Source organism: Dama dama, chromosome 5 (genome assembly GCF_033118175.1).
Source record: "Dama dama isolate Ldn47 chromosome 5, ASM3311817v1, whole genome shotgun sequence".
Classification (NCBI taxonomy): domain Eukaryota; kingdom Metazoa; phylum Chordata; class Mammalia; order Artiodactyla; family Cervidae; genus Dama; species Dama dama.
Genome location: NC_083685.1, coordinates 82,349,852 through 82,377,488, shown reverse-complemented (window position 1 = coordinate 82,377,488; position 27,637 = coordinate 82,349,852). Strand labels below are relative to the sequence as shown.

General features: G+C 37.9%; 1 protein-coding gene across 1 annotated transcript in view; it reads left to right on the top strand.

Moving 5' to 3' along the window:
* BCAS3 (BCAS3 microtubule associated cell migration factor) overlaps positions 1–27,637 on the top strand; it is a 583,611-nt gene that overhangs the window by 287,731 nt on the left and 268,243 nt on the right. The window contains exons 21-23 of the mRNA XM_061140731.1: positions 10,643–10,743; positions 13,156–13,352; positions 19,664–19,761. Coding sequence (XP_060996714.1) covers positions 10,643–10,743; positions 13,156–13,352; positions 19,664–19,761 — 396 coding nt within the window. The remainder of the gene's footprint in view (positions 1–10,642; positions 10,744–13,155; positions 13,353–19,663; positions 19,762–27,637) is intronic.

Sequence of the window (27,637 nt, the reverse complement as noted above, 5' to 3'; positions counted from 1 at the left end):
TTGTGTTTGGAAGGATAGAGAACCCTGTGGTGCTTGTAGGGTAGTATTTTCTGGTTCATTCTTTCCCCAGTCCTCTTGGTTCTATGGATTTTCTGATTTATTTAGAGGTAAAAATCTTAATCATTTCATTTCTCTATTTCATGGAACACATCATGGGTCCTTAATGATTGTTTGAAAAGATTTTAAATTATATTCTAAAGTATAGGTTGAAAATGTTGATGTCTTCCACGACTAAAAGCTTTTAACTCTCCATGCCAAGAGAACTTTGCTCTTCTGCTTAGGCATGGGAAAATCTGCACTTAATTCTTCCTGCTGTATAATGATCTGGTCTTATCAGGAATGTAACTGGATAATAAATAAGGGAAGCATGGAAGAAGCTGCATTAACTCTTTGCAAAAAAAAAAAAATGATTTTTGCCATTTTTCCATTTCCAAACAACTCCCCCTCCCTCCTTTTAAAATACTTAAAAAAATTTATTTATTTGGCTGTGCTGAGTCCTAGTGGCGGCATGCAAACTCTTACTTGTGGCATGTAGGATCTAGTTCCCTGGTCAGAGATTGAACTCAGGTCCCCTGCATTGGGAACGTGGAATCTTAGCTACCAGACCACCAGGGAAGTCCCACAATTCCCTCTCCTTTATTTTTGTTTTGTCGGCCTTTGTTGTGGAGGCTAGACTGAGTAATTAAACTCTTTGCTCTTCAACTGTGCCATTGTAGGTGAGATGGAAAACTATAATACATTTCCAATACCTGGCCTGTTGCCTACTTGTGTACATTGATTTTTGAATGCAGCTTAATAATCCGAAACAGTGATTTTTTTTTAACTGTCTGAGACATCAGTTCACAATACTTTCCTTATAAGCTCTCCCATCTTAGTCTCTTATAGAGAATATTGTATTTCAGAGTGTTTGAATTGAGAACTGATTATTCCTGAAAGGAATGCAGCTAACATACAGGCAGGGGTAGCTGTGAGAATACAGTTGCCATTATCAAGAGATTACAACTCATAATTCTGCACAGAATTAGCACCAGCAAACAGTCATTTCTCTCAGTAAGAACATACACTATCTTGTGTACTTGATTGGATTGTTTAGTTGCTAAGTCGTATCTGATTGTTTGCAATCCCATGCAATCCACCAGCCTCCTTTGTCCATGGGATTTCCCAAGCAAGAATACTGGGGTGGGATACCATTTTCTTCTCCAGGGAATCTTCCTGACCCACATCTCCTGCATTGGGGGGCAGATTCTTTATTTACCACTGAGTCACCAGGGAAGCCCATGTGTACTTGAGTAGTTGCTAAAAGCTGATAAAGATGTGTACAGTGAGTATGAGAGAAAGCGTATAAAACCACGTCCATTTCCCCTTTAAAAGAAAATGTCACAAAGCCTAAGGAAATATGGGGGGAAATGCTATAAACTCAACTTTTCGTTTCATGCATTGGGTTTCCATCATTCATTGAAGTGCTTGTGATTTCTCAGTTTTCTTTTCTTGACTTGTTAGGTTGATTTCACTAACCATATTACTTGTATTGTGCTTATTCCTCAACTTTTATAATGACCAGATTTTAAGTTGGTACATAGTATACACAATTTAAATGGTGCTAAGGAATATTTAGTGGAAAACGAGTCATACCTTCATCCCTTTCTTCCCTGAGGCAACTGTTATGTAAAGGTGAGCTTTGACAAGATTGGTTTTGTTGTTTTTAGACTTATTTTTCTAAGTAGATCATCTAACCCTCGGCAAGACAAACTTATCTGTAAGCTACAAGCAAGGTATTATACAGACACACTGTGTTCCTTTAAAATAGCCAGTGTGGACTTTTCTAGTTATCCTGCTGCTGGTTTAATGTATATACAGTGTGCTTGTACTGTGAATTGAGTTGCCATAATACACATTAAATTGTGTGTATCTTTCCAGGTGACCTTAACTGCAAATGTTTTGAAGGGACTGTTGCAGCCTATTCATTTCTCAGAAGTGTGCTGGGACAGTTTGAACTTTTCAATGGAGTAGCTTATCTTGCTGATAGCATGAAGCCATTATGTTTTATTCTGTCTGTCCATTTTTATGACATTTAGAGTTACATGGAGGAGCAAAACTGAACTGTGAACCCTTCCAGACTACCCCCAGGTATAGCTTGTCCAGATGCAAAATGGCAGTGGACTATTATGGTAGCATGAATAACCAGATGAAAGCTCCTTAGTTTATGTCTTCTGTTGGGAATATTATGTGATGCTTTGGGGGTGGCAAGGGAGAAGAGCAGGGTGGGGCAGAGATGTACCCTGTGTTGTCAGTTATCCAATGAAATCTGTCATCTCGTAGGCAATGAGGATACGTCATTTTTCTAATTATGTATTGCCTGTGACTGTTCTTCTGGGAATGTGGAATAAAAGGAAAGTGAAACCAGAGATGTACAATGACTGACTGTTAGAAAACTTTAATAATTTATTAGGGAACATCTATGGTACCGCAGGGTCAGGGTGCAAGGAAGATCATTGATCCGTTTAATATACAGCGTAGGTAAAACCTGTTCCCTTTTATATGTGTTGTAGTGCTTCAGCTGTTGTTGCACTGGTAGGAGATATGGCTCCTAATGAGCAGAATAGCCAGTAATATGTCGTGCTATTGCTTGATTGTTCTGTGTGTGAAATTCAGCAAACTCCTTTACATTTAAATTGAAACATTTATAAATTAGAAAACTTTATTCTAGACTTCCATAGAGATAGTTAGGTGTGTTATTTTTGACCTGAAAGCCTTCTCCTCTTTAAAAAATTATTTTTAAAAAGTCCAGAGTTTTATTTTTACCAGTTTGATAGTATGAAAGCATAACCTGTAAAATTTTGCAAATCTCTGATTACTACTATTTATATGTGTTTGTTGGCTGTTGTATTTCCTCTTCTGTGAATTGCGTGTTCATTAGGAAATGCCTTAGTCCATTTTGCTTGTGGATTACTTGTCTTTGAGCCTTTCTTCTTAAAAGGCAAATATTATTTTCTGAGCTAAGAAACTACCTTTCCAAGCAGAATTTCTTCCTCAGATCCTGAGTGCTTTCTGATCAGAAACAGAGTTTGGTCAAGAGCCTTCTCTTATTGTATGGCTGCTCTATAAATGCTGTTTCTAATAAGTACCAAAAGTATATTGAAGTTTGTCCTTGGATGAGGGTTTATCACTGCTGGCCTTTGGGTGAACTTTGAGCCTGAGCTGTTTCATTCAAGGCAGCATGATGTCATTTAACTCACAAATTTCTCTGTTGCTAGAAAAAGGAATGTTGTTCCCCTAAATAACCTGAAGGACTGAATAATGCTGGCACAACATTATTCACCTCTCAGGTCTCCACTAAAGACTTCAGCATGGTAAGGGTTTTATTGTTCACAGAGGATTTGTGGGGATGTGTTAAGGAGTAGGGGCAAGCAAAAATTGAGTCTGGTCCTGAATCTGGAGAATACTTTATTCTGCAGCCCACTCAGCTGCCAGTATGACCCAGCTCACACTCAAACTTTTCCAAATAAAAACCTTGGGATCCGTTTTTGTTTCTTCATATTGAAAGTCTCTCTAAGTTTCTTTCTAGTTCTGTTTGTTCAACATATGAACTTATTCTAGGCTTTGCAACAGCAGTTAAAGCCGAAAGTTGCATCTCAGATAAAAAAGTAGATGCCATTTGGGTCAGCCCCACCCCACACCCCCTTACTTGAGAAGTAGATCTCCCTGATTCCAGTGGCATTGAGATTCCTTTCAGGAAGTATAGCAGTTTTTTTTTAGCATCTCCTAAAGTTGGGAGCTTGGAGTTCGCTAGCAGCGGAGCCTGTGCTTGATTAGCAGCTGTGTCCTCTGAAGCTACGAGAATTTATTACTGGGAGTTCAAGAGATGCAGGAAAGACTAGAACAAGAACGTAACAGAATCAGATAGATTGTCCCTTCATTGAGTTTATAAATAAGCACGGCTCATTGTGCAGCAGTATGCCTTGTGTTAGTTTTTAGAAAAACAATGCTTATAACCTGTGTGTGGTTAGTCTCTTTTAACTTTCAAATGTATTGTCAACTCTTTTTCCTTTCATTGCTTTTAAGGATGAATGGTGCTGAGATCAAATAGTTATTCCTTTCAGTTTTTTAATAGAGTATCTAGATCCTCTTGTTGCCTATTGTAAATTTGGTAGTTAGGAGATCTAATTTTTTTCCTGAGTATCCAAACTGTGGCCAATACACTTAAGAAAAGTAATTACCTGTTCTAATATAAAGTGTATTAATATTAATGATAAAAATGTACTTTCTCTCTTTCAACTGGAAGACTAGATTTGTTGCAGATGAACTTAGGTTATTGAGATCTAGCTGTTAGTTTTGGGGTATTCTAGAAAGAATTTGATTCCTTGGAATTGAGGATATACAGTTATTACTTTGGATAAAACAGCCTGAAATGTCAAGAGAGTCCTACCTTTCTTTAGGACTGGTAATAACTCATTCTTGGAAGCTTGACTCAAACCTATATATCCTAACCTTTAAGTACTCCATTAACTAGTGTTAAAAATGAGATTTCAGAGTGTCATTTTATATATCTGTTAATACAATAACTCTTTACTATGTTTTATGTGGGTAATTTGTAAAAATTGTATGCTCATTGATCCCCTTCCTAACTACTTATAGATTTGAGAAGCTATACTATGAATTGACATTTTCTGTTTTCAGATTGAGAATTTTGTTATGTGGCATTCAGGCATAGGGGTATTTTCAAATGACCATTCAATGTTTCTGTTCATAATTTTACTTCAGTTGTTCTACTGACTTGGAAATTTTGGGGGGTTTTGCTTAACGAGACTAACTTGCAGAGGTCAACATTGAAGATTTTTTTTGTTTGCTTTGCACATAAACACATATAAAATATAAATATATTCATAGGAATACACACATACATACATACACATACTCATATATCACTGTAAGACATTAAAATACACTTAGTGGTTTTTTTTTAGCTTTTATTTATTCACTAGAAGCATGATCTGCTTTCCTGAAAACACAATATAAACAAAGTCTAACTCACAGTTACCTCATAATGATCTGCTCAGCCTGCCCTGGGTTGTTGATCTATATTTATCAAATGCCTGTGTGTACAGGCAGTACTTTTGGAGTTGTATGCTGTAGAAAAAATTGACAGTATACCTTTATAGTTAGATGGATAGACTTGTTTTAAATTACTGTATTAAAGGTAGGGGATAGAGCATAACAGAGATTTTTATTTCAAAATTCCATATCCCTTTTCTAACCCAAGATCATTAACTGTCTAAGAACAGTGTTGTGCGTGCTCAGTCATGTCCTACTCTTTCTGACCCATGGAGCCCACCAGGCTCCTCTGTCCATGGGATTCTCCAGGCAAGAATACTGGAGTGGATTGCCGTTTGCTCCTCCAGGCGATCTTCCCGACCTAGGGATTGAACTGGCGTCTCCTGCATTGGCAGGCAGATTCGTTATCACTGAGCCATCTTGGAAACCCTAAGAATAGTTGGTAAATGAAAAGATACTATTTTTCTTTAGCTAGAAGTTGGTTATGTTGGTCCATTAAACTCAGGCTTGCAATATATGTAACTTTATTTTTCTATAAATTCTCTTTAGTCCTCTTTTGTACCTCTATCCTAACAAATATGGAAAAATTAATCTCAGTCAATTATAACCTCCTACATAGTTGCATCTAAATTCTATAGGGCTTACAGGTACGAGATGGGATTGCTAAAGATATTTTACCTCTATTTTCACCACTGAGATGTCCCAATTCCTTACCAGATTTAATCGTTGGCTGTTGTATTGGTTCATGGGCTTACCTGATGGCTCCGATGATAGAGAATTTGCCTGCAATGCAGTAGATTTGGGTTCAGTCCCTGGATCAGGAAGATCCCCTGGAAAATGGAATGGCTATCCACTCCAGTATTCTTGCCTGGAGAATTCCATGGACATAGGAGCCTGGCAGCGTGCAGTCCGTGGAGTTGCAAAGAGTCGGACATGCCTGAGCAACTAGTTAGCACATTGGTTCACATAGGTCTTTGTAGCATCCATCCTTGTTTCAAAGCCTTTGCAAAGCCTGACAGTTGCCTGGACCTTGTCCATATTACTCTTGAATGTACAGTAAATATTCACCACCACATTCACAGGGGACTTGGAGAGGTTGTCACAGGCTCAGCTGTGAAAACACACTATGTGCACACCTTCTCTACTGTAGAGGAGCAAAATCCCCATGCTGCTTCCCAAGTGGAACCTCCTGCTACTTGCCAAAACTCTACCCAAGAATCAAATTAGGATTTTTCACAGTTGTTCATCCCTAAAACTCTTTCTGACATCTGTACCCTTCCTTGGGAACCCTCTTTTTTCCCCTTTCTGTTTGTGAGGCTCTTGTTCCAGTTTCTGCATGTCTTTCCTAATAGCTGCTTGGACACCATGGGAGCTTTGCTCTTAACTGTCATACTTTTAATCTCTCTTTCTTATCCCAGGGTCAGGGTTTTGAATTCCTGACCGGGTTTTGAATTCTTTGTGACCGGGTGTGTCATTGTTTCCACCAGCTAGTAATCATGGAGTGTTCTTCCTACCTGATTGGAGAAAGTTTTAAATGTAAAGAAATGTGAGGGAGAGGGAAAGGATATTTACATTATGTTGAAAAATATTTTTCCACCACACATATTTTTATACTGTGAATCTTCTGAATGCTTCCAAGCATTCTTAATTGGAATACTGTTTTTTAGTGAACATAAAGTATGGTAACTCTTCTCACAATCTCTATTTAGAAATTTAGGATTCAGATTTAATGTTTCATAGATATATGATTGGTATTTTGACCAGTTCCTTTGGGAAACAGGATGGGTGGGAAGAAGAGGAGGAGGAGAAAGAGATTTTTTTTTTCCTCCTTGAGAAACTTTTCACTGTGGAAAATCTCAAACATACACAAAATTAGAAAGAAATTGTGTCAGTATAATGACTCTCCATGCACCTGTCATTCTCAACCGTCATCAACTCACGACTAATGTTTTTTTCAGCTATAATCCTCTTCCTCACCATTCTCTGCCATTGGATTATTTTTAAATTTACCCTTCCACACACATCTTTTTTTTTTTTTTGCTATGCCTTGCAGCTTGCAGGATCTTAGTTTCCCAACCGGGAATTGAACCTAGGCCCTTGGTAGTGAAAGCACAGAATCCTAACCACTGGACCACGAGGGAAGTCCCAAGTTTATCCCCATTTTGATGATGGGTGAATAAGCATTGTACCATCCTGGTATCCTTCATTATTTATTCCAGAATCCAAAGTTCCGTTCATTCATTTATTTATAAAGTGTTTATTCTGCAACAGGTAGTAGGCTGGGCTCAGCACATGTTGAGTATATTACAAACTCTTGGGGAAAGAATCGCATTAGGTACTAGTTAGTAACAAGGGTATAATTTCTCACTTCTCTTGCAATTTTTCCAGTTATCTGTCTACCCTTTATTTAAAAAAAAAAAAAAAAAAAAAAGTCCTAAACCATCTGCCGACCCTCCCTCCCTGCCCTCTTTGCCTTCCTGATTCATCTTACACTCTCAGCTTGCCTCACCGCACCTACCACACTGGCTTCCTGACATGACTGAAACATTTCATGTTCCCACTTCAACATCTTTGTAATTGATATTTTCTGTAACACTTTCTTCTCAGATGTATGCATGGCCTATTCATTCACCTCTGTAAAATTTTCTCTGACCTCAGCTGCGTTCCAAGGTGTGCTGACCTCTAACCATGTGTCCTTAGCTGCCTTCTTGATTGGTCTTTAAGGAGAGGGCAGTTTTGAGGCATACTCTTGCTCTGTTCTGTATCAAGAATTTCAACTTTATTAAAAAATTACAAGTGGTTGGGAAACACCTAGCCTTTTGCAAACATAAATTTACTTACCAGTTTTTATCTAAAAGGATGCTTCAACATTAATTGGTTATGATATTCTTTTCTTCATGATATTCAGAATCCTAGGAAATTGTTTTGCTTTGGTGGTCACTGTATTTTGTGCCAGTTGCCAGCCTGCATCTCAGCTGTAGAACTAGGATTTTGAAGAACTCACAGCTAATAGTTTTAACCATTGCAAATCTTATATTTTAATACTATTTATCTCCCTCTGATGAGTGATTGACTGGTTTAAGTATCATTTCTCCCCTCCCAGCTAGCTAAGATAAGGTTTTTGTGAGTATGTCTTCTTTAAATCTTGCCCTACGTTCTGTTCTGTCTACTTCACTTACACCTGTTTTGTTGAGTTAGTTCATCAAAATACTTGTTCTGGCAAGAGTGTTGTGTGATTGGCTTGTGAGTCACTCCTGGTGGAAATATATATCTCTTTCTGGGAGTATGCATTAAGAAATTTAGATATGTTCATATCCTCTGATTTCAATTTTAGAAATGTAGCCTATGGAAAATATACATATTGAAGTATATAAACATATCTCTGGGTGGTAGAGATTCTGAGATTATTTTCTTTCTCTCATTCTATTCTATTTCTTCCAGGTTTCTTTAATACTCACAATCTTTCCTTCCTCTTTGGTTCTCTTTTCTTTTCTCTATTTCCCCTCAGTACTTTATTGCTTTATTTCTCTTAGTATTAAAGTGTATAATGAGGGAGAGAATGTATGAGAAATCTCTGTATCTTCTTTTCCATTTTGTTTTGAACCTAAAATTGTTTTAAAAAAATTAAAGTCCTATTTTATAATAAAAATAAGCAAATAAAAAGTATGGGACTTTAAGTAGAGGAGGCTAAGTTTTTGTTGGGATAATATTTGGTTCATAGTAGGAACTCAATAAAATGTTTACTGAATCATTTTATTGCTTTGACTAAGCAAAGATTAGTCACTCAGTCATGTCCAAGTCTTTGTGACCCCATGGACTGTAGCCTGTCAGGCTCCTCTGTCCATGGAATACTCCAGGCAAGAATACTAGAGTAGGTAGCCATTCCCTTCTCCATGAGATCTTCCTAACCTCGGCATCTTTACTATTAGGAAAGAATCTTCCTGCAATGAGGGAGACCCAGGTTCAATTCCTGGGTCAGGAAGATCTCTTGGAGAAAAGGGCTACCCACGGCAGTATTCTTGCCTGGAGAATTCCATGGACAGAGGAGCCTGGTGGGCCACAGTCCTGGGGTCACAAAGACTTGGGCACGACTGAATGACTGACACCAAGCAGAGGTGGTTCTGTTTATGAGAAGCAGGCTGTTTCTGCTTTAAGCCTGTCTCCTATGACCTAAAAATTAGGGAAACTATGGAAGCATAATAAAAAAGAAAAGAAACATTTCTTTTGATAAATCATTGTTTTAGGAACTAAAAGTGTTTGTTTTTTTTTTTTTTTCATTTTTATTAGTTGGAGGCTAATTACTTTACAATATTGTAGTGCTTTTTGCCATACATTGACATGAATCAGCCATGGATTTACATGTGTTCCCCATGTTCCCGATCCACCCTCCCACCTCCCTCTCCACCCAATCCCTCTGGGTCTTCCCAGTGCACCAGCCCCGAGCACTTGTCTCATGCATCCAACCTGGGCTGGTGATCTGTTTCACTCTTGATAATATACATGTTTCGATGCTGTTCTCTCTAAACATCCAACGCTCGCCTTCTCCCACAGAGTCCAAAAGTCTGTTCTGTACATCTGTGTCTCTTTTTCTGTTTTGCATATAGGGTTATCGTTACCATCTTTCTAAATTTCATATATATGCGTTAGTATACTGTATTGGTCTTTATCTTTCTGGCTTACTTCACTCTGTAAAATGGGCTCCAGTTTCATCCATCTCTTTAGAACTGATTCGAATGAATTCTTTTTAATGGCTGAGTAATATTCCATGGTGTATATGTACCACAGCTTCCTTATCCACTCGTCTGCTGATGGGCATCTAGGTTGCTTCCATGTCTTGGCTATTATAAACAGTGCTGCGATGAACATTGGGGTGCACGTGTCTCTTTCAGATCTGGTTTCCTCAGTGTGTATGCCCAGGAGTGGGATTGCTGGGTCCTATGGCAGTTCTATTTCCAGTTTTTTGAGAAATCTCCACACTGTTCTCCATAGTGGCTGTACTAGTTTGCATTCCCACCATCAGTGTAAGAGGGTTCCCTTTTCTCTACACCCTCTCCAACATTTATTGCTTGTAGACTTTTGGATAGCAGCCATCCTGACTAAAATTTAAAATGTTTTCATGGCTTCCATTTATGTGAAACTATTAAGTAGACTCTTAAAGACTCTTATATGATACTTGTTTTTAAAACCCCTTCCCAAATTATAAGAAGTGCATCAACTTAATTTCTTTGTTAGGTGGAAGGCATTGAAGTGTCCTGAGATATAGGAATTACATTGGTGCACAGGCAGTGGAATTGTCACTGCTTCTTATGTACTTGTGCTGTTAAGATGCAGCTAACTGTTTATTTCTTCAACAATGATATATGTAATGATTAGATCCCCACAGGTATTTTTCAAGGTGTGCTCTTAGTTGGAGATTTTTCTTGCTCCTAAAAAATTTAATCTTTCTTCTTCATTAGTTATTTGAATTGTGTGTTAAGTGTCTTATTTTAGCTTATAAATCACCACAGTATCCAGGATGGTTATGCCCGTATTCATTTTTTTTTCACGGCATGGATTAAAGTTGTTTAAATATGTTTTCTTTCTCCTTCAGTGGTTCCCCCTGGAAGTCCTGGGCCCATTACTCGGCACGGGTCCTATGACAGTTTAGCTTCTGACCATAGTGGACAGGAAGATGAAGAGTGGCTGTCTCAGGTGAGACTCTGAAACATTGGGTCTATTAAGGTGACAGAAAACAGAGATCCATTTATCTCTTTTTATTAAAAAAAATTTTTTTCCTTAGAGGAAAATGGGCAGAATTTGGATTATTTTTAGGGTCATCAAGAATTGATCATCTTTCCATATTAAGAATTTCTCAGAAATACTGCTGCAGGGCTACATATACATATATTTTATACACACACATATACATATACATATATGTGTGTGTACATTAGCTTTCATGCAGAGAACATAAAGTACTCATATCTTTCAAACAAGCCATTTATATCCCCCAGAACCCTGGATTTCAGGTGGACTGTTTGGATTAAGATAAGAACTGACCTGGTTAAAATGGTGAAGCCATTCAACAATCTTTGGGCTTTCTTTTGTGGAGGCAAGATTTTCTGAAGACTGGGCCCAGACTTTGATTAGGGAAGTTCTGCCTCCTAATTTGCACAAGTGCCAGCCTGGCCTTCCTTTCCTAAGCTCCGGTAATGTGGCTTCCAAGGGTCTCCAAACTAGTCCTGAAACAGCTTCCACTGACCCTTCCTCCCCTTGCCAGGTGAAGCTGTCTTCATCTGCAGGGCTTTGAAATAAAAGATACTCAGGCAGATTTCAAAATGATGAGATTACAAGTGACTTCATTACAGATGCTGTTATGTCTGTTTCAAGTCTGACATCACTGGGTGAAGTTAATGACTGGGTCTCGGATTACCAAATCCCCTCAGCTTTTCAGCAGACAGGTGCCTCCTAGGGGCCCGGGTGCAGTTTCACTGCTTTCTCAGGGAGGAGAGCCCAAGATACTAAAGGGAATCTGGGAAGCAGAGAATGAAATTGTTTCTAGGTGACATACTTTTCATCACACTGAAAATACTCACAGGAAAAGCTCAGTTAGGTTGCACACGGAGATGCATCCTTTCTTGAGGATACCACAATGAAGTTTTTTAAAAAAGGATGCTGGCAGAGAAACCACTGTCCTTCACTTCAACTTTTCAATTAGAAAAAGGGGTAATGTGTGCTGTCAGTGTGAAAGTATACACAATATGTTTGTACAGCACACAACAGAGGGTGAGCAGGAACATCTGGCCATCGCCTCAGTGAAATTGCACAGGCATCTGTTTACCTCTCGGCTCTGTGACACTGATGGTTTTGAGCTTAAAATACACAGCATGCTTTATCTGTGGCCTCATTTATGTTGCTGAATACAACTCCTTGAATGAGAAATCACTCTCCTAAATCTGAGTCGTTTTCTCCCCATGATTAGCGGGAATGTGAATATTGTTCCAAGACCATGATGCTTTTGCCCTTTAGGACTTTACAAACATGGAGCTGCACTCTGTGAACCTTTTCAGTTGTGTTTTGTTAAGAATTAATCACCACAATCAGAGAAATGTGATTAAATATAAAAGAACTCAGGGCAACATTAAGGCCCATGGGAAGTCAGTTCTATGAACTGTGTATATAGACGTGAATGTAGCAATTATAAGACATTGAGAAATAGTGTCTCACCAAAGGTTTGCATATTTAGTCTCTTATTCAAGTCTCTTGTTTATAAAATCACGTTTATTTTTAGGTTTTACCGTGTGTCCTCCTCTCTGCTTTGTCTAATATTGGCAACATTCCCTGCCTCTTCCATAGAGCATGAAATTCATAAAGCATTTTGGTATTACTGTTCTGCAGCATTTAAAATACCTATGTCAACATTCATGGGAGCTGAGGAAACACTGTAGTTAAGAAATGGTATTTTGAAGACAAATCTAGTTTGAAAGAAAATTTGTAATCCTGTCTTCCTTTAAAAGTGAATTTGGGGGAATTTTGAGGGAAGTATAGTAAATACTATAATATTTAATTGTGGAAAGAAACTGGCTGTGAGTGTTAAATTATTTCAGACCTTTTCTTTTCCTTGGATAGTTCAAGAACAACTTCACATTTGTTATGAGCTTAGTCCTCAGTGAAGGAATTACTTTTAATATGTGGATTGACAAGTGTAATATTCATTGCATGCCCACAGAGTGATAAGGACTGTCTAGAATGAGTGAAAAAGGTAGTCCTTAGGCAGCCAATGCTAGGTGTTGAGGCAGGCAACTGGCCCTTTATATTCATGTGATTTTTGTGTTGTGTGTGGGGGGTGTGTGTGTGTGTGTGTTCTCCGGTTTATACACATACAAACACTAAATGAATTTTTATTATATTGTGACAAAAACCAGTAGATGGATGTAGTGAATGTCTATACAGGCTGCTGTTGTCACAACTTTCTGATTGTGGATGATACCCTCTCCCTCTCCCACTAGGTTAAGATGGGCTTCTTGGAGAATGTGAGTGTTCAGAGACGAGATGGGGGGATGATGAAAGGCTCTCAGAAGGAGGTCATGATACACCTCAATCATGATTCCTGGTCTGTTCCAGGTAGAAATTGTAACGCATACCGGACCCCACAGACGTCTGTGGATGGGTCCACAGTTCCAGTTCAAAACCATCCATCCCTCAGGCCAGACCACAGTCATATCATCCAGTTCATCTGTGTTGCAGTCTCATGGTCCAAGTGATACTCCACAGCCCCTTTCGGATTTTGATACAGATGATCTTGACCTCAACAGTCTCAGGTAAGAAATAAGAACTAGAGAGTGGTTTGACCAGATTAATATGTTCATTTGTAGTGAACATCTTAGGTAACTTTACATTTTCCCCTTTTACACCGTATCATATTGCAGAACACATGCACTGTAACTTGTGGTTCATTATTAATCACCGGGGATCTTCCGTGAGATCTCATCACCTCCAATGAATATTTGTGTTCTAGACTGTACTTTCCTGGATCTAATATTCAGTGCACTTTTAAAAGCCGTCCTATTTTATGTTGCCTTTCTCGTATTTCCGATTATCCTCTGTGTTTTCATCATACATATTCTTTGATCCTCACTTGTAAGAATCATTATACAAAGTTTACAGAGTATGCTTTTTATTTTTAGGGTTTTTTTTTAAACGTAATTGAGAACTTTTTGACTTCTGCAACTTGTTTGCTTAGCAGTTTAATTTGTTATACCAAGACTTGACATATCAGGGTACAACAGATGATGAAGGGCCCAGTCTAATGCAATATAATTTCCTTTCTTTGTGTTCTTTTCAGGAAAATTTCTACAGTATATGTTTATCTGAATCTAAAATAACCCTTTTACCTTTTTCTTGAATTTCTTTTTTAAAAAATTGTTTGAAAAATATGTTCCAATCGTATGTTGGGAGTATGTTTTTATTCTACTTCTTTGTCAACATTAGTAACAAATTTTTATACTGTAAGTATACAAATATATAACAAATTTTTATTCTTCGTTAAGGCAAAGGCTGTTGTAGAGGTGAATTAGAACTAGTTTCTTCTTTCTGTTCAGTCGCTAGGTCGTGTCCAAATCTTTGCAACCCCATGGACTGCAGCACACCAGACTTCTCTGTCATTCACTATCTCCAGGAGTTTGCTCAAATTCACATCCATTGAGTTGGTGATGCCATCCAACCATCTCATCCTATTTAAGAACAACTCATGAAAAAAAAAAAAAAAGAGCAACTCATGTAATGCTTCCCAGGTGGCGCTAGTGGTGAAGAACCCACCTGCCAATGCAGGAGACATAAGAGACCCAGGTTCGATTCCTGGAAATGTTCCCTGGAGGAGGAAATGGTAACCTCCTCCAGTATTCTTGCCTAGAGAATCCCATGGACAGCGGAGTCTGGTGCGCTGCAGTTTGTAGGGCTGTAGAGGGTCAGACACGACTGAAGTGACTTAGCACACACGCACGTGTAATGAAACATGTCTCCTGTAATACCTTTTCAAGTATTTTAGGTTTTTATTTTAGTTTGCTTTCCTTTATTTCTTCACTTTTTTTTTAAACTTTTTAAAAATTCTTTTTTTTTAATTAATTAATTTATTTTACTTTACAACATTGTATTGGTTTTGCCATACATTGACTTGAATCTGCCATGGGTATACATGTGTTCCCCATCCTGAATCCCCCTCCCATCTCCCTCCCTATCCCATCCCTCTGGGTCATCCCAGTGCACCAGCCCCGAGCATCCTGTATCATGCATCGAACCTGGACTGGCGATTCGTTTCACATGTGATAATATACATGTTTCAAAGCCATTCTCCCATATCATCCCGCCCTCGCCCTCTCCCACAGAGTCCAAAAGTCAGTTCAATACATCTGTGTCTCTCTTGCTGTCTTGCATACAGGGTTATTGTTACCATCTTTCTAAATTCCATATATATGTGTTAGTATACTGTATTGGTGTTTTTCTTTTTGACTTACTTCACTCTGTATAATAGCCTCCCACTTTTTTTTTTTTTCTTTTTGCTCTTTTGGGTCTATTATATTTTCTTCAGCTTTCTAGAAGTAGAACTTTTCTTCAGTGGTGAGGCAACTTGGTGGATGCTGGACCATTTTTCACAGATACCAATTGTAAAGTATGATCCATTTTCAGGAAGTCAAGCAGAGTCAGTTCTCAGCTTAGTGATTCAGTGCATACTCATCTGTTTTTGGAGGTTATTCTGTTACTTAAATAGTATTTTTATTTATTTGGCTTTGCTGGGTCTTAGTTGCTGCATGCAGGATCTTTATTTGCAGCATGCAAACTCTTAGCTGTGGCATGTGGGATCTAGTTCCCTGAACAGGGATCGAACCCAGGCCTTTTGCATTGGGAGCACAGAGTCCCAGCCACTGAACCAGCAGGGATGTCCCTGTTCCTTTGTTTTTGACCTCCTCTAGCTTTCTTAGTTACCCCTTACTTCAGACGCAGGTCTTTGTCTAAGAGCTCTCTAACTTGCTTCTTCAGACAGAGCTTTATTCCTGAAATCCTCTAGAATTTTCCTCAGGGATTTTTCCTTTTTCTTATACTAAAGAGCTCCCAGTATTTATCTTTAAATTGTTTATGTCCTATTTGTTGGGCATATATAAATACTAGAAACCTTTATATTAGTCCCAGGTTTATAATTTTGTTGTATTTCGCTTGCAGTTTATATTTAAAATTTTGAGCATGTAGGCCCTTGGTTAAGATCTTAACCCCATGAGAACACAATTTTGATGAAAAATTCAGATTTATCTCACATTGTTTCAATCATGTGTCCTGTTTAGTACCATTTCCCGCCCAGCATCCAATTAGAAATCCCACTCTTGATAGTCTCCTCATCTCTGTGCACCATCACTTTATCCCGACTTCTTACATCTGGTTCTACAATTCTTTCGGCTTATGCACAATGGCATTATGGCTGCTGACTTTACTTTCTCCTTTAAATTGTGAAGTCTTGTTGAGATTTTTCGGTGCAACTGACCCTTCACATTCAGTGCCTTCTCCTGTTCCACAGATCACTGAGAATTAATATGATGCTGTGATAGTCTGCCTTCCTGTATCCTAACCAAAATGGCAGCTGTCAGGTGTGTTGTTGGCTGTCATATCCATAAGGGGATCAGGCATGGCTAACCTCGATGTTGTTTTGTCACTCAGTTCCGTCTGACTCTTTTGTGATCCCATGGGCAATAGCCCGCCAAGCTCGTCTGTCCGTGGGATTTGCCAGGCCAGTACATTGGAGTGGGTTGCCATTTCCTTCTCCAGGGGATCTTCCCGACCCAGGGATCGAATCCATGTCTCCTGCATTGGCAGGTGAATTCTTTACCACTGAGGCACCAAGGAAGCCTGGCTCACCTCATAGCAGCTCCTTATTTGGAATAGGGATTTAACATGTAGAAAAAGGTCAATGAAATATTTATGAATAGACCTGAGAAATAGATAATGTAAAAGAAACTGAGATATAAAACCTAGTTTTCCATTTGAGGTTAGCTCCTGGGAAACCAACTTCATTTCATTTTTTCATCTAGTTAATTAATACATCCATTGTTTGATATATTTTACATATACATGTTGTGATCTTTCTGTGTGAGAACATTTAACTTCTGCTCTTTTAGCAAACTTCAGTATTATCAAAACCATAGTTACTGTGTGATACATTAGATCCTCACACTTTAATCATGTCATTTTAATTGATATGTAATTAATATAACATGAAACATAGTGTACAGTTCAGTAGTTTTAATATAGTCACTATGTTTTGCTGCATCCTCCTAATTCTGGGACATTTTCATCACCCCTACCAGTTTGTTTTTATTTTTTTATTTTTTATTATTATGGAAGCATTTCAAGCATATATAAAATTTGTAAAATTAGGAAGAATAATAGACTATACCCCTGTGTGTCTGTTGCCCAGTTTCAATCCATCAGTTCTTGGCCAACCTTCTTTCATCTCTAGCCCAAACCACACTCCACCCACAACTGTGGTTGATTCAGAAACTCCAGTGCTGTAAATTGAATTAATAATAGGAAATTTATTAGCCTACATAAGTTATTTAGACTGGGAGGTAGCTTTAATTTGCATGCACTGAACATATCTAACAGGCTAGCTGCTTGTTTTTCATTAAGACCCAGAAAACATCTCTTCTAGAAACGTCAAGTAAACTCTTCCTCTTTTCTTATTGTCCCACATTTGCTTAGACTCACTCATCACAGACCTAATTAATCTCACCATGAGATGCCGGGATCACCATGACTGGCTTGGGAAAATAAGCTGGTATAGAAGGGCTACTTGTAGTACAGCACTAGAGCAGTGGTCAACATTAGTACAGCAGCATTTCCAACCTCCAGTGCTAGGTCAAAGGCAGTTTTCACCTCCCTCCTATTTCTGCCTTTCATACAACAAGCACATATACATTCCTACTGTGCTTTCAGTGAGGACCCTTTTTCTACAGTCCGTAATTGAAATGTCAGGCTTCTGTAATGTCCCATGGTGCTTATCAACTTCTTATCTTCATCAGTGTCCTCTATAAACTCTATGCATAAGCCAAATCATGCTCGTCAAGATGACCTGCATTTATCATGCTTGGCTGCAAATCCACCGGTTTGCTGTTTCTACTTCTGTGTTTAAAGAGATCTTCTTGCTCCTTTGTATATAAATACATCATCCTAACACTGTTTAGAGGTCCAATTTCTGTTCCAGTTCCACAAGATCCTCTCACTCTGCTGTGGACCATGCTTTCATTCCCTCATTTCCTCTTTCCGAGCTCTTATTACCTATTTCATTCATTTTCACACTAGTTTTCCTTTGCATCAGTCTTGAATTCCCGTGTACTATACCATATATCTGCACACAGACTTTGCATTTTGTGTTTTGTTTCTGCTTGTTCCTAGAATACTGCTGACACATGACTAAAACTCAACAAATACTTATTGAATGAAAGCATTGCCAAAAAATGCACACTTAGACTATTATAGTAAGTCTTTATTCCTTTAAGTTGCCTGGGCCTCTCGGCTCTTTTAGCGATACAGAAATCCTTCAGTGAATAGTACAGAACTACAGCTGGAACTAGACTCTTAGCATTAATAGATTCACCATTTCCAAGCAACTTAAACTCATATGTAGTAAATTGAAGTTTTGCTGACATTTTAATTGATTCTTACATGCTAATTAGTGATATTGTGGTGGTAACTCAGTTAGATAGTAGAGATTTTAGCTAACCACCTGGCAGCCACATCCCAACACAGCTGTGTTATCCTATTTTGTTGTTCAGTCGCTAAGTCATATCCTGACTCTTTGTGACCCCATGGACTCCAACACGCCAGGCTTCCCCGTCCTTCACTCTCTCCTGAGGTTTGCTCAGACTCATGTTCATTGAGTCGGTGATGCCATTCAACCATCTCATCCTCTGTTACCCCTTCTCCTCCTGCCCTCAATCTTTCCCAGCATCAGGGTCTTTTCCAAGGAGTCGGTTCTTCACATCAGGTGGTCAAAGTATTAGAGTTTCAGCTTCAGCATCAGTCCTTCCAGTGAATATTCAGGACTGATTTCCTTTAGGATGGACTGGTTTGATCTCCTTGCAGTCCAAGGGACTTTCAAGTCTTCTCCAGAACCACAATTCAAAAGCATAAATTCTTTGGCACTCAGCCTTCGTTATGGTCCACCTCTCACATCGGTACATGACTGCTGGAAAAACCATAGCTTTGACTGTATGGTCCTTTGTCGGCAAAGTGATGTCTGCTTTTTAATATGCTGTCTAGGTTTGTTATCCTATGCTTGTTGCCACATGTAAAATAATTTTCTTTAAGGATTTTAAGAGAGTGACTCAAATTTTTGTATCAACTGATGTCTTTTAAGGAAGGCAACAATTCTATTCATGAATTTGAAGATTCTTAAAACTTTTCATCTCCCTTTTTTTAACCTTTTTTTCTGTGTTTGAGTATAACTAAAATAGAGAGTTGTGATAGTTTCAGGCGCACAGCAGAGCAGCTCACTCATGCATATACATGCATCCATTCTCCCCCAGACTGCCCTCCCATCAACTCTGAGCACAGTTCCCTGTGCTATGCAGTAGGTTCTCATTAGTTATCTGTTTTATACATGGTACATATGTCAGTCCCTGTCTCTCAACTCACCCCTCTTCTCCTTCCCCACCTTGGTGTCCGTATACTTGTTCTCTTCATCTGTGTCTCTACTTCTGCTTTGCAAATAACTTCCTATGTACCATTTGTCTCGATTCCACATATACTCTTCAAATGCCAAAGGGTTCGGCATAATGTGTTTTGTGTCTTCTCTCATTGCATTTCATTTGTCCCTTTGTAAATGAATGTCCGTTTTTCAACCCCTTGTTTAAAAGCTGTTGAAAATCACAAAAAGAGAAGAAGGGATCCAGAGTGTAGAGAATGCTATGCTTTAAATCTTTTGAAAGAACCTTAGGGACTGCAAGTTCACCCATTTGCCTTATTTTAGAGTGAATGGTTCTTTAATGGACTGGGCTGTTCCAGCATTGCTGATTTAAGGTCTGTTGTAGCATGGGACAGTTTTGATGCTGGTAACATATGTGAATTAAATTCAATTGCATTGCAGGATCCAGCCAGTCCGCTCTGACCCAGTCAGCATGCCAGGGTCATCCCGTCCAGTGTCTGATCGAAGGGGAATTTCCACCGTGATCGATGCTGCCTCAGGTAGAAGACTACATACAAAATGTTTAATGTTTTTTTTTCCCATGCCTTTTTAACTTCGTTTTTTGCACAATGTAGATACTGTGTATTTCTTGCCATCTTTCTCTTCTCTTGGGGAAGGAGGGTGAGGAGGGATGGCTGCATGTGAGCAAGCAAGTGTGCGTGCACATGAGTGTGGGGAGTTGCATGTGTGTCTGTGTATTAAAACAATACTGTGCCTACATTTGCTGCTAAACAACGCCATGCATTTAAATATTGTTAAGGTTGGTGAATGATACCATGGAGTTGGCACTTGATTAAATGTAATGAACACAGTATTGAAGGCTACAGGGTTGATGACTGTTTTAGCCTTTGATCTCTCAAATGTGGAGAAGCAACCTTGACAGAGAACGTAAATACAATATATGGATTCAATTTACTCAACCTGTTGAGTATCAAAGTACCTGATCTGTGGAAGCAGAGAGTCCAAATGCTATAGCTTAAATTAAATGGCTTTATTATTGAAAGCATGAAGTTTAGAAATTCATTAACTTAACTCTGTCTATCACAGTTATTAACTTCCTATCCTTGAAACCCAGCCACGAATATGTATCATTGGTACCTGGAAATAGGTCTTTGCCTCTATAGGTGGTAGTTGCTAAATTAATATTGTAAAATTGTTTCAGCCCCATCTTTAACAGAACTGTTTTCCATGATACATTTTCTCATCTCTAAATGCAGTGATAACAAAAGTAAGGACAGTGATGCTTTCTATATGGCGCAGCTGTGGCGCATCTGAAACTAGCATACAGCAGGGTTTCATCAAAAAAAGTCTCTTACAAGTAGAATTATTAAACACCCGGCATTAGTCAAACAGTTGAGTCAGAGAGGATTTTAATCTATAGCAATTTCAAAATCCCTGGAGACAGCTGATCTGATTGAGGCTTAAACTGTGAAAGAAAATGGAAACAAACACAAAACTGGTTTGTGAAGACCACTGTTAAAAGACCAAAGCTTCTGTTTCTGATTCTGTCTCTGGATGTTTCGAAGTTTGAAAGCTGATGGGTTTTATACTTGTTCTTGGCTTTCTGAGCTGTTGCCAGCAGATTGCACTTTGTGTCTGATCGCATGGTCCACGTGAGCACTGAGCTTTCATTCTTAGTGTAAACTTGTATTTTGGAGGACACATACTTGTTCCTCAGCTTTAACTTGGCAACCAGGGTTGTCCCCTGGAAACAAGCACAGCAGTATCTAAGGTCCCTAGACTTGCACTGCAGGAGTTATTGAGATAGGTGATTTAATAAATCTTTTTGATAGTTGCAGTCTGAGAATGCTTAACGGATCCTGTTCATATGGAATTATCATTTACAACTGTGAATCCTGGAAATGATATATTTTAACCTGAAGTGTTTTATTCGAGATTACAGTAGCAGGCCTTGTTGATTGGGTTTTTTATATATATATTATTAAACTGCCATATTATTAATGTCTTAGAGTCAAGTAACTGGCCATTGGTCAGATGAAATGCACATCATTAAAGCAGTTACCATGTGTATTATTAAATGTGCCATATTCAAGCTATAATCTGGGGAAAGACTGTATATATCATATAGCACTATCTCAATTTTAGCTCTTTATAAAGTTCTTTCATGCCATAGAGAGGAACTTCAATCAACTATTGAATCCATAATTTTGTTTAACTCTGCTGCAAGAAGAGTTTCCTGTTGATGTTTGAGTAAGGAATAGATCTTACATCTTTGATTTATCGACACTTAGGTTTCTATCAGTGAAACACATGGCAGTTTCTCAGATATTGTTCTCCAACTCTGAGCCTCTGCTTGACTTGTCTTTTTAAGTAGAGAAGGACTTCTTAGTGACTAAGTTCCATTATTTTTCTCAGCCTGTTTTCATTGCAGAAAATCATTAGCCCCTTTCAGAATGACAGCCAGAGCAATGAAATGTGTGTGCTATCTCTAGCTGAGCTAAAGAAACACCGTAGATGAGGAATTAGACTTCTATGAGTTCTTCTCCACCTCTCCAGTGGTCTGGATCTCTTTTGTTGATCACGTTTTTTAAGTGGGTGAATAATATTTTGTTGGCAAAACTTCATCTATTTCATCTAGTGGGACCACTGTTGTAACAGTGTTACTTTTCTATTGATTTAACAAGATAAAGCATAAATGTTTTGGGTTCTTTTTTAAAAATTTATTTTATTGAAGTACAGTTGATTTACAATGTAGTGTTTATTTCTGCTATCCAGCAAAGTGATTCCATTGTACATTTATTTTCTTTTTCATATTCTTTGCCATTATGCTTTATCACAGGATATTGACTACAGTGCCCTGTGCTTTGCAGTAGGACTGTTGTTTATCCATTCTATATATAATAGTTTGCATCTGCTAATCTCAAACTCTGATTTGGGTTCTTTATGAAAAGAGGTTTATAGGGAAATTCTGTTTTAGATTCTTCTATTAAAAAGAGTCTAGTTGCTCTTGAACCCGGAAATACGTCTCTGATTATGACCCATGCCTTGGAGTCAGTTGCTTGTTATGAAGATGCTAATCTGGAGCTTTGATTGCCTTTGCTTAGAGAGGTATGACCAGTGTGGCGCCTCCCCTTATCGGGGCTCACTGCTTTGTGTCTTACCTTTAAACAATTTATACAACTAAACATATTATCTTTTTAATTGTTCCTGTGGCAAACTTTGTAGCTATCCCTTTACTATAGTGACAGCTCTTGCTCTGTCTCAACTAGTGGTGGTGTAATTATTTTTCATCAAATTACTTTTCAAAGGAGTAGAATTTAAAAATATAATTTGATATGATCAAATCTTCTGATGGCTGTGACAGTTTTCAAAGTGAAAATATTATTTAAACCTTGGGTCTGTATGTTCAGTTTTCAGTATCTGTGTATCTTGCAGTGTTATTCTACTGAAACTAAAATCAGCAGAGCATTGTGCCACTCTAGCTAGCAAATTCTTAAAAAAAATTCTTAACTAGGTAGTACGTTTGTGCTTCACTCCTTCACATAGAAATGTATTAACCTAAACTACAAGTTTTTCACTTATTAACTTTGATGATTTAGGCATAGTACAAATTCCATACCTCTAGGTACCTGTGAACTAGTTTCTTGCTATCTCTCTATCTCTGTATATTTTAGACTCAGCAGATCTATAATTGCTTTATATGTAGATGTTACTTCCCATGACATGTTTCCGCTGATCTTTGGAGGCTGAAAAAAATAATACCCTTCCTCAGATTTCGAAGTTAATTGTCAGTTTCCCTTCTTGACTAAGGAGAATGCCATTCTGGAAATGGACTTCATAGATTTACCTATACACACAGGCTACCCAGAAAAACGAGATCTGAAGGAGCTGCTCAGTTTCTCCTATCCAACTGATCAACATCAGCGTCTGAATCAGACAGTATTTCTAGACAATGCATGGCATGAATTACTTACTTTTCCCCCTTTGTACTTTTCTTTTGATTAGGTATCTAAGAATTTCTCCTACTGTTTGTCCTTTATAACATATGTCCTTCTTTTGGTAAAGGTGTAGGGCTGAAAGGGGGGAAAAGGTAGAAATAGTGTCAGCGTCCTGTTCAAACTTTGTTTCCCACATTGGTGGCTGAAGTTCTTGTTCCAAGATGTGCAGGCTGTACTTGTTGGATAACTTAATAACAACTCTAATTGCTTGTGACTCATCCATACAAAGAGCCTAGAAAGATCTGGTTCATCCTAAGTTTGTTTGTCCTCGTTTGTAGTTTTACTATGGAAATTGGTGTTTACCAAGAAAGAACTCAAAGCAACTGAGATTTAAAGACAAACTTATGCCCCACTTGTATGAAGAGCAGACATCTTTGTCAAACTCTACTAAAGTAAACATTTTATAGAGAAAATGTTATTAGAAGTGGTGAGAGCAGCTTGGGTGTACATTCCTGAGCAGATGACAGAAGGGGAAGGGAAACTGACAAGAGAAGTAAAACAAGTTCTTATTCTTCAGAGCAGGCTTTGATACATATTTGTGCTACATCACATACTCTACTAAATAGGGACAAAGTTGCAGATCTGGTATTTGTTGCTGTTTTTGACTCAAGAGAAATGTTCTTCTTTTTTGTACAACTGGAGTCATCTAAATAATTTCTAAGCACTTAATTAACTCAGGCTTTCAGCACCCAATTCTTGGAGATATCTAAATAATTTGTTTGCTTGAAAAAAATCCAAACTGGTTTGATTTTATTGATTTTATAATGATCAATTGTGCCTACTTTGTGTATTTGGCATTTGGTATGTCAGACCTTAAAAAAAATTATACCTATTAGAAAAGTATGACTGGGTAAACAACAAGAATATTATTCTAGCAGTCAAATCTCTGCTGGAGAGATATTCTTATAGAGGCATGCTTTTATCTTACAGAGATTTCTCTGATGCACTGGGGGAACTATATTCCTAAGGGCTATATTTCATGTATCTATAGTTGCCATTCCAATCTGAGGCAGACAAATTTCGTTATTGTATCTTAAAGTCATCAGGGGCACAAGAGATGCTGGTGGTAAGAGCAAAGGGATTTATAAGAAACACCGTTCAATCTACTGTGGTGAGGTCACTTAGCTCCATGATTTTATAACTAGAACAGAGATAGATGCCATGGTGTTACAGTCATGGTCTTGAACTCTTGCTGAAGCCTTCAACAAGTCATGTTTCCTACCTCGCCATTCTTCTCTGCCTCTGTAAAAATAATCTAAGGGACTTCCCTGGTGGTCCAGTGGTTAATACTCTCTGTTTCCACTGCAGTGGGCACAGGTTCAATCCCAGATCAGGGAATATGACCCCACATGCCATGCAGGATGGCCAAAAGACCAAAAAAAAAAAAAAAAAAAAAAATAATTTGTTTCCCTTTATAAAAATTTGTCATACCTTTTTGGGCAGGAATATGTTTAAATTATTTCCTAAAATAATTCCCAAATATAAAGGCTATAAAGTTCTTTTGAAATGTTGAGCTATTTCTTTGAATAAATGATATGGTTTTTTCATTTAATAGAGTTCCAGATAGTCTTTGTGATTATAAGGTGACGAAAACTCCAGGCATACTTGTACCTTGGGTATTCAAAGCCTTTGTGGAATCAGTAAGAGGATTAGAGATGAGGGTGAAATTAAAAGAAGGCTTAGTCCTGACCTGTGAACAGAGTCCCTTAGAGGGGGAAAAAGGAGGTCAGTAATTTTACTGTGACACTATTTATACTTGGAACAGTAAATATTCAAACTAAGATAATTAAGATTGGCTTTTTAATTAGAAAAGAGGAAGTCTGTGCCTTATTTCAGCTCTCGTCTAGTGAACACCTACTGCCTATATAGAATCAAAAGTAAATTAGAGAGATTAAGAATGTAGGGAAAAGAGTTGATTTCCCATCACAAAAGTGCTCGATCACATCTCTCTCCTCCTGATTTAAATATTCCCCTCATTCTTCTTTCTAATATTTATAGGATGTTAGAAGATGAAATTCAAGTTAACAGTGTGGAAAATTTTAGCTCAGTACAATTAAGGAAAAAATGATTGCCCCACTTGCAGATGAAGAAACTGTAAACAGGAGTGGAGAAGCTGTTGGGAGAGTTTTTTCTGATGACACGTTGCTGCTTTGAATAAATCTCTGTGTCAGCTGCAACCTCGCCTTGGCTTTCTCTGTTGCAAGTACCAAGTCCATGACATGACTTTAAGTCTTTCCTAAACATTTGGAGAAGGAATTGATGGTATTCTCCCTGCTGTTGATATACCAGGGTACCACATATTTACATGAGACTTTTGGGCCAAAAGACCCAACTTTTCTTTTTTGTACCGTTATTACTACAACTTTAATATAAGGCGGGACTGTTTATGTAGTCTGTTGCCTGAGACTGTGGTGGCAGAGGGACAATATTGGGGGCAGTATTAGAATTTGTTTAAGTCTGAACCGGGGATTCCATTTGTCTTAGTGACATTAGCGTCAAACTGTTAGTGCCACACTATTTTAAATTGTGTCCAAGAGCCTGAGAGGCTTATGCTTATAGGTGCCATCTATAAACTTAGAAACAAACAAAAGAGCCTCTCTCCATTGATTGTGGAAGCCCAGTGAGCAATTAAAAAGCAGCCTGGGACCTCACCCGGGCAACTAGTCGAACCAGAGCTCGTGGTATTCCCCTGGATATTGTTGAAAACTGTCAGAGAAAAACTAAAGCAAATAATCAAAGTGGAAATAATTGTTCCTGGGAACAGTTTTGTTTTTGAAGCTTGGGGCAGTGGAAGGAATTGTGACTAGTCACGTACAGATCTTTGGTTCTAGTCTCAGCTCTGCCTGGAACTAGCTCTTTAAGAAATGGCTTCAAAAATCCAAGGCTTGCTTCTATAAAATGAAGAAAAGAATTGAAGTAGGTTATTTGCAAAGTTCCTTCTAGCTTGAAAAATTGATACGTCTATACTTTAGATCATCTTTGAAGATTTTTTTTTTAATTAGGGTACGGTTTACATATAGCAAAAATGCACATATCTTAATCATACAGCTTGATCAGTTTTTATACCCAGGTAATCACCACTCAGATCAAAGTTAGAATATTTTCATCATTTCAGAAAGTTCTTTTATTCTTCCTCCAGTCAAGACTACCTTTGACCCAGACTATGACTTTTATCATCGTAAATTAGCTTTGTTTATATTGAACTTCAAGTAAATAGAATCATTCTGTACATTCTCTTGCATCTGCCTTCTTTTACTTAATTTAATGTTTTTGAGATTCATTCAGGTATTACATGTGTCACTAGTTCATTTTTTTTACATTGCAGCGTAGTTTGAATATAACACAGTTTATGTATCCATTACTCTGTTGTTTTTAGCTTTTGGCATATTATTAACAAAGCTGCTATAACCTTTGCTGTATAAGTCTTTTTTTGACATATTCATTCATGTCTTCAGGGCATGTACATAGGATTGGAAGTGTTGGCTCAGAAGGTAGGCATGTGTTTAACTTTGTTAGGAACTGCCAAGGAAGTATTCCAAAATGACCATATACCATTTTTTCATTCTTAACAGCAGTGTGTGAGCCATCCTAGTGAATGTAAACTGTGGTCTTGATTTGCTTTTCTCTGATGAATACTGATACTGTGCACCTTGCATATACTTACTGGAGATTTGGATATCTTTTGCAATGTATTTGTGAAGTCTTTCACCAGTTTTTATTGGGTCTGTTGTCTGTTGAATTTCAGGGGTTCTTTATTCTGGATAAGACTTTTTGTTGGATATTTTGCCAGTATGTCCTTTCAATTCATTGTCTTTTCACTTTCTTATTGGTGTTTTTTGACAAGCAGGAATACAATTTTTCCATTGTTTTTCCTTTTATGTGTTTCAATGCTTTTCTTTAATAACTATATGGTTTTGGCTTTTGCATTTAGTCTGTGAATCTTTTCAAATTATTTTTTATTATGAGATGAGGCAAGGATCAAGGTTAAGTTTTTTCGAGATAAGTGTGTTCCAGCACTGTTCAGCAAAAAGATCTTTCCCCCAATGAATTTTGATGATGCTTTTTAAAAAAGTCATATTTTTCCTGGATTCTCTATTTTCTTCCATATATATATATATATATATGTACATATATATATACACACAGCTGTCTTTTGTACCACTATCATACTATCTTAATAACTAGCTTTTTAGCAAGTTTTGAAATGTAGCAAATTAATGTGTCTACTTTTTCCTTTAGTCATTGCTTGGCTATTCTAGAATATAAAATGTAGATTAATGTATGTCTTTACATTTCCATGCACGTACATTTGCACAAACATACCAGCAGATGGTGTGGCCCGTGGACCTCTCTGAAAATGTCCAGTACACTTCCAAGGGGTCAGTGAGTGAAAACTATTTTTATAAATATGAATTCA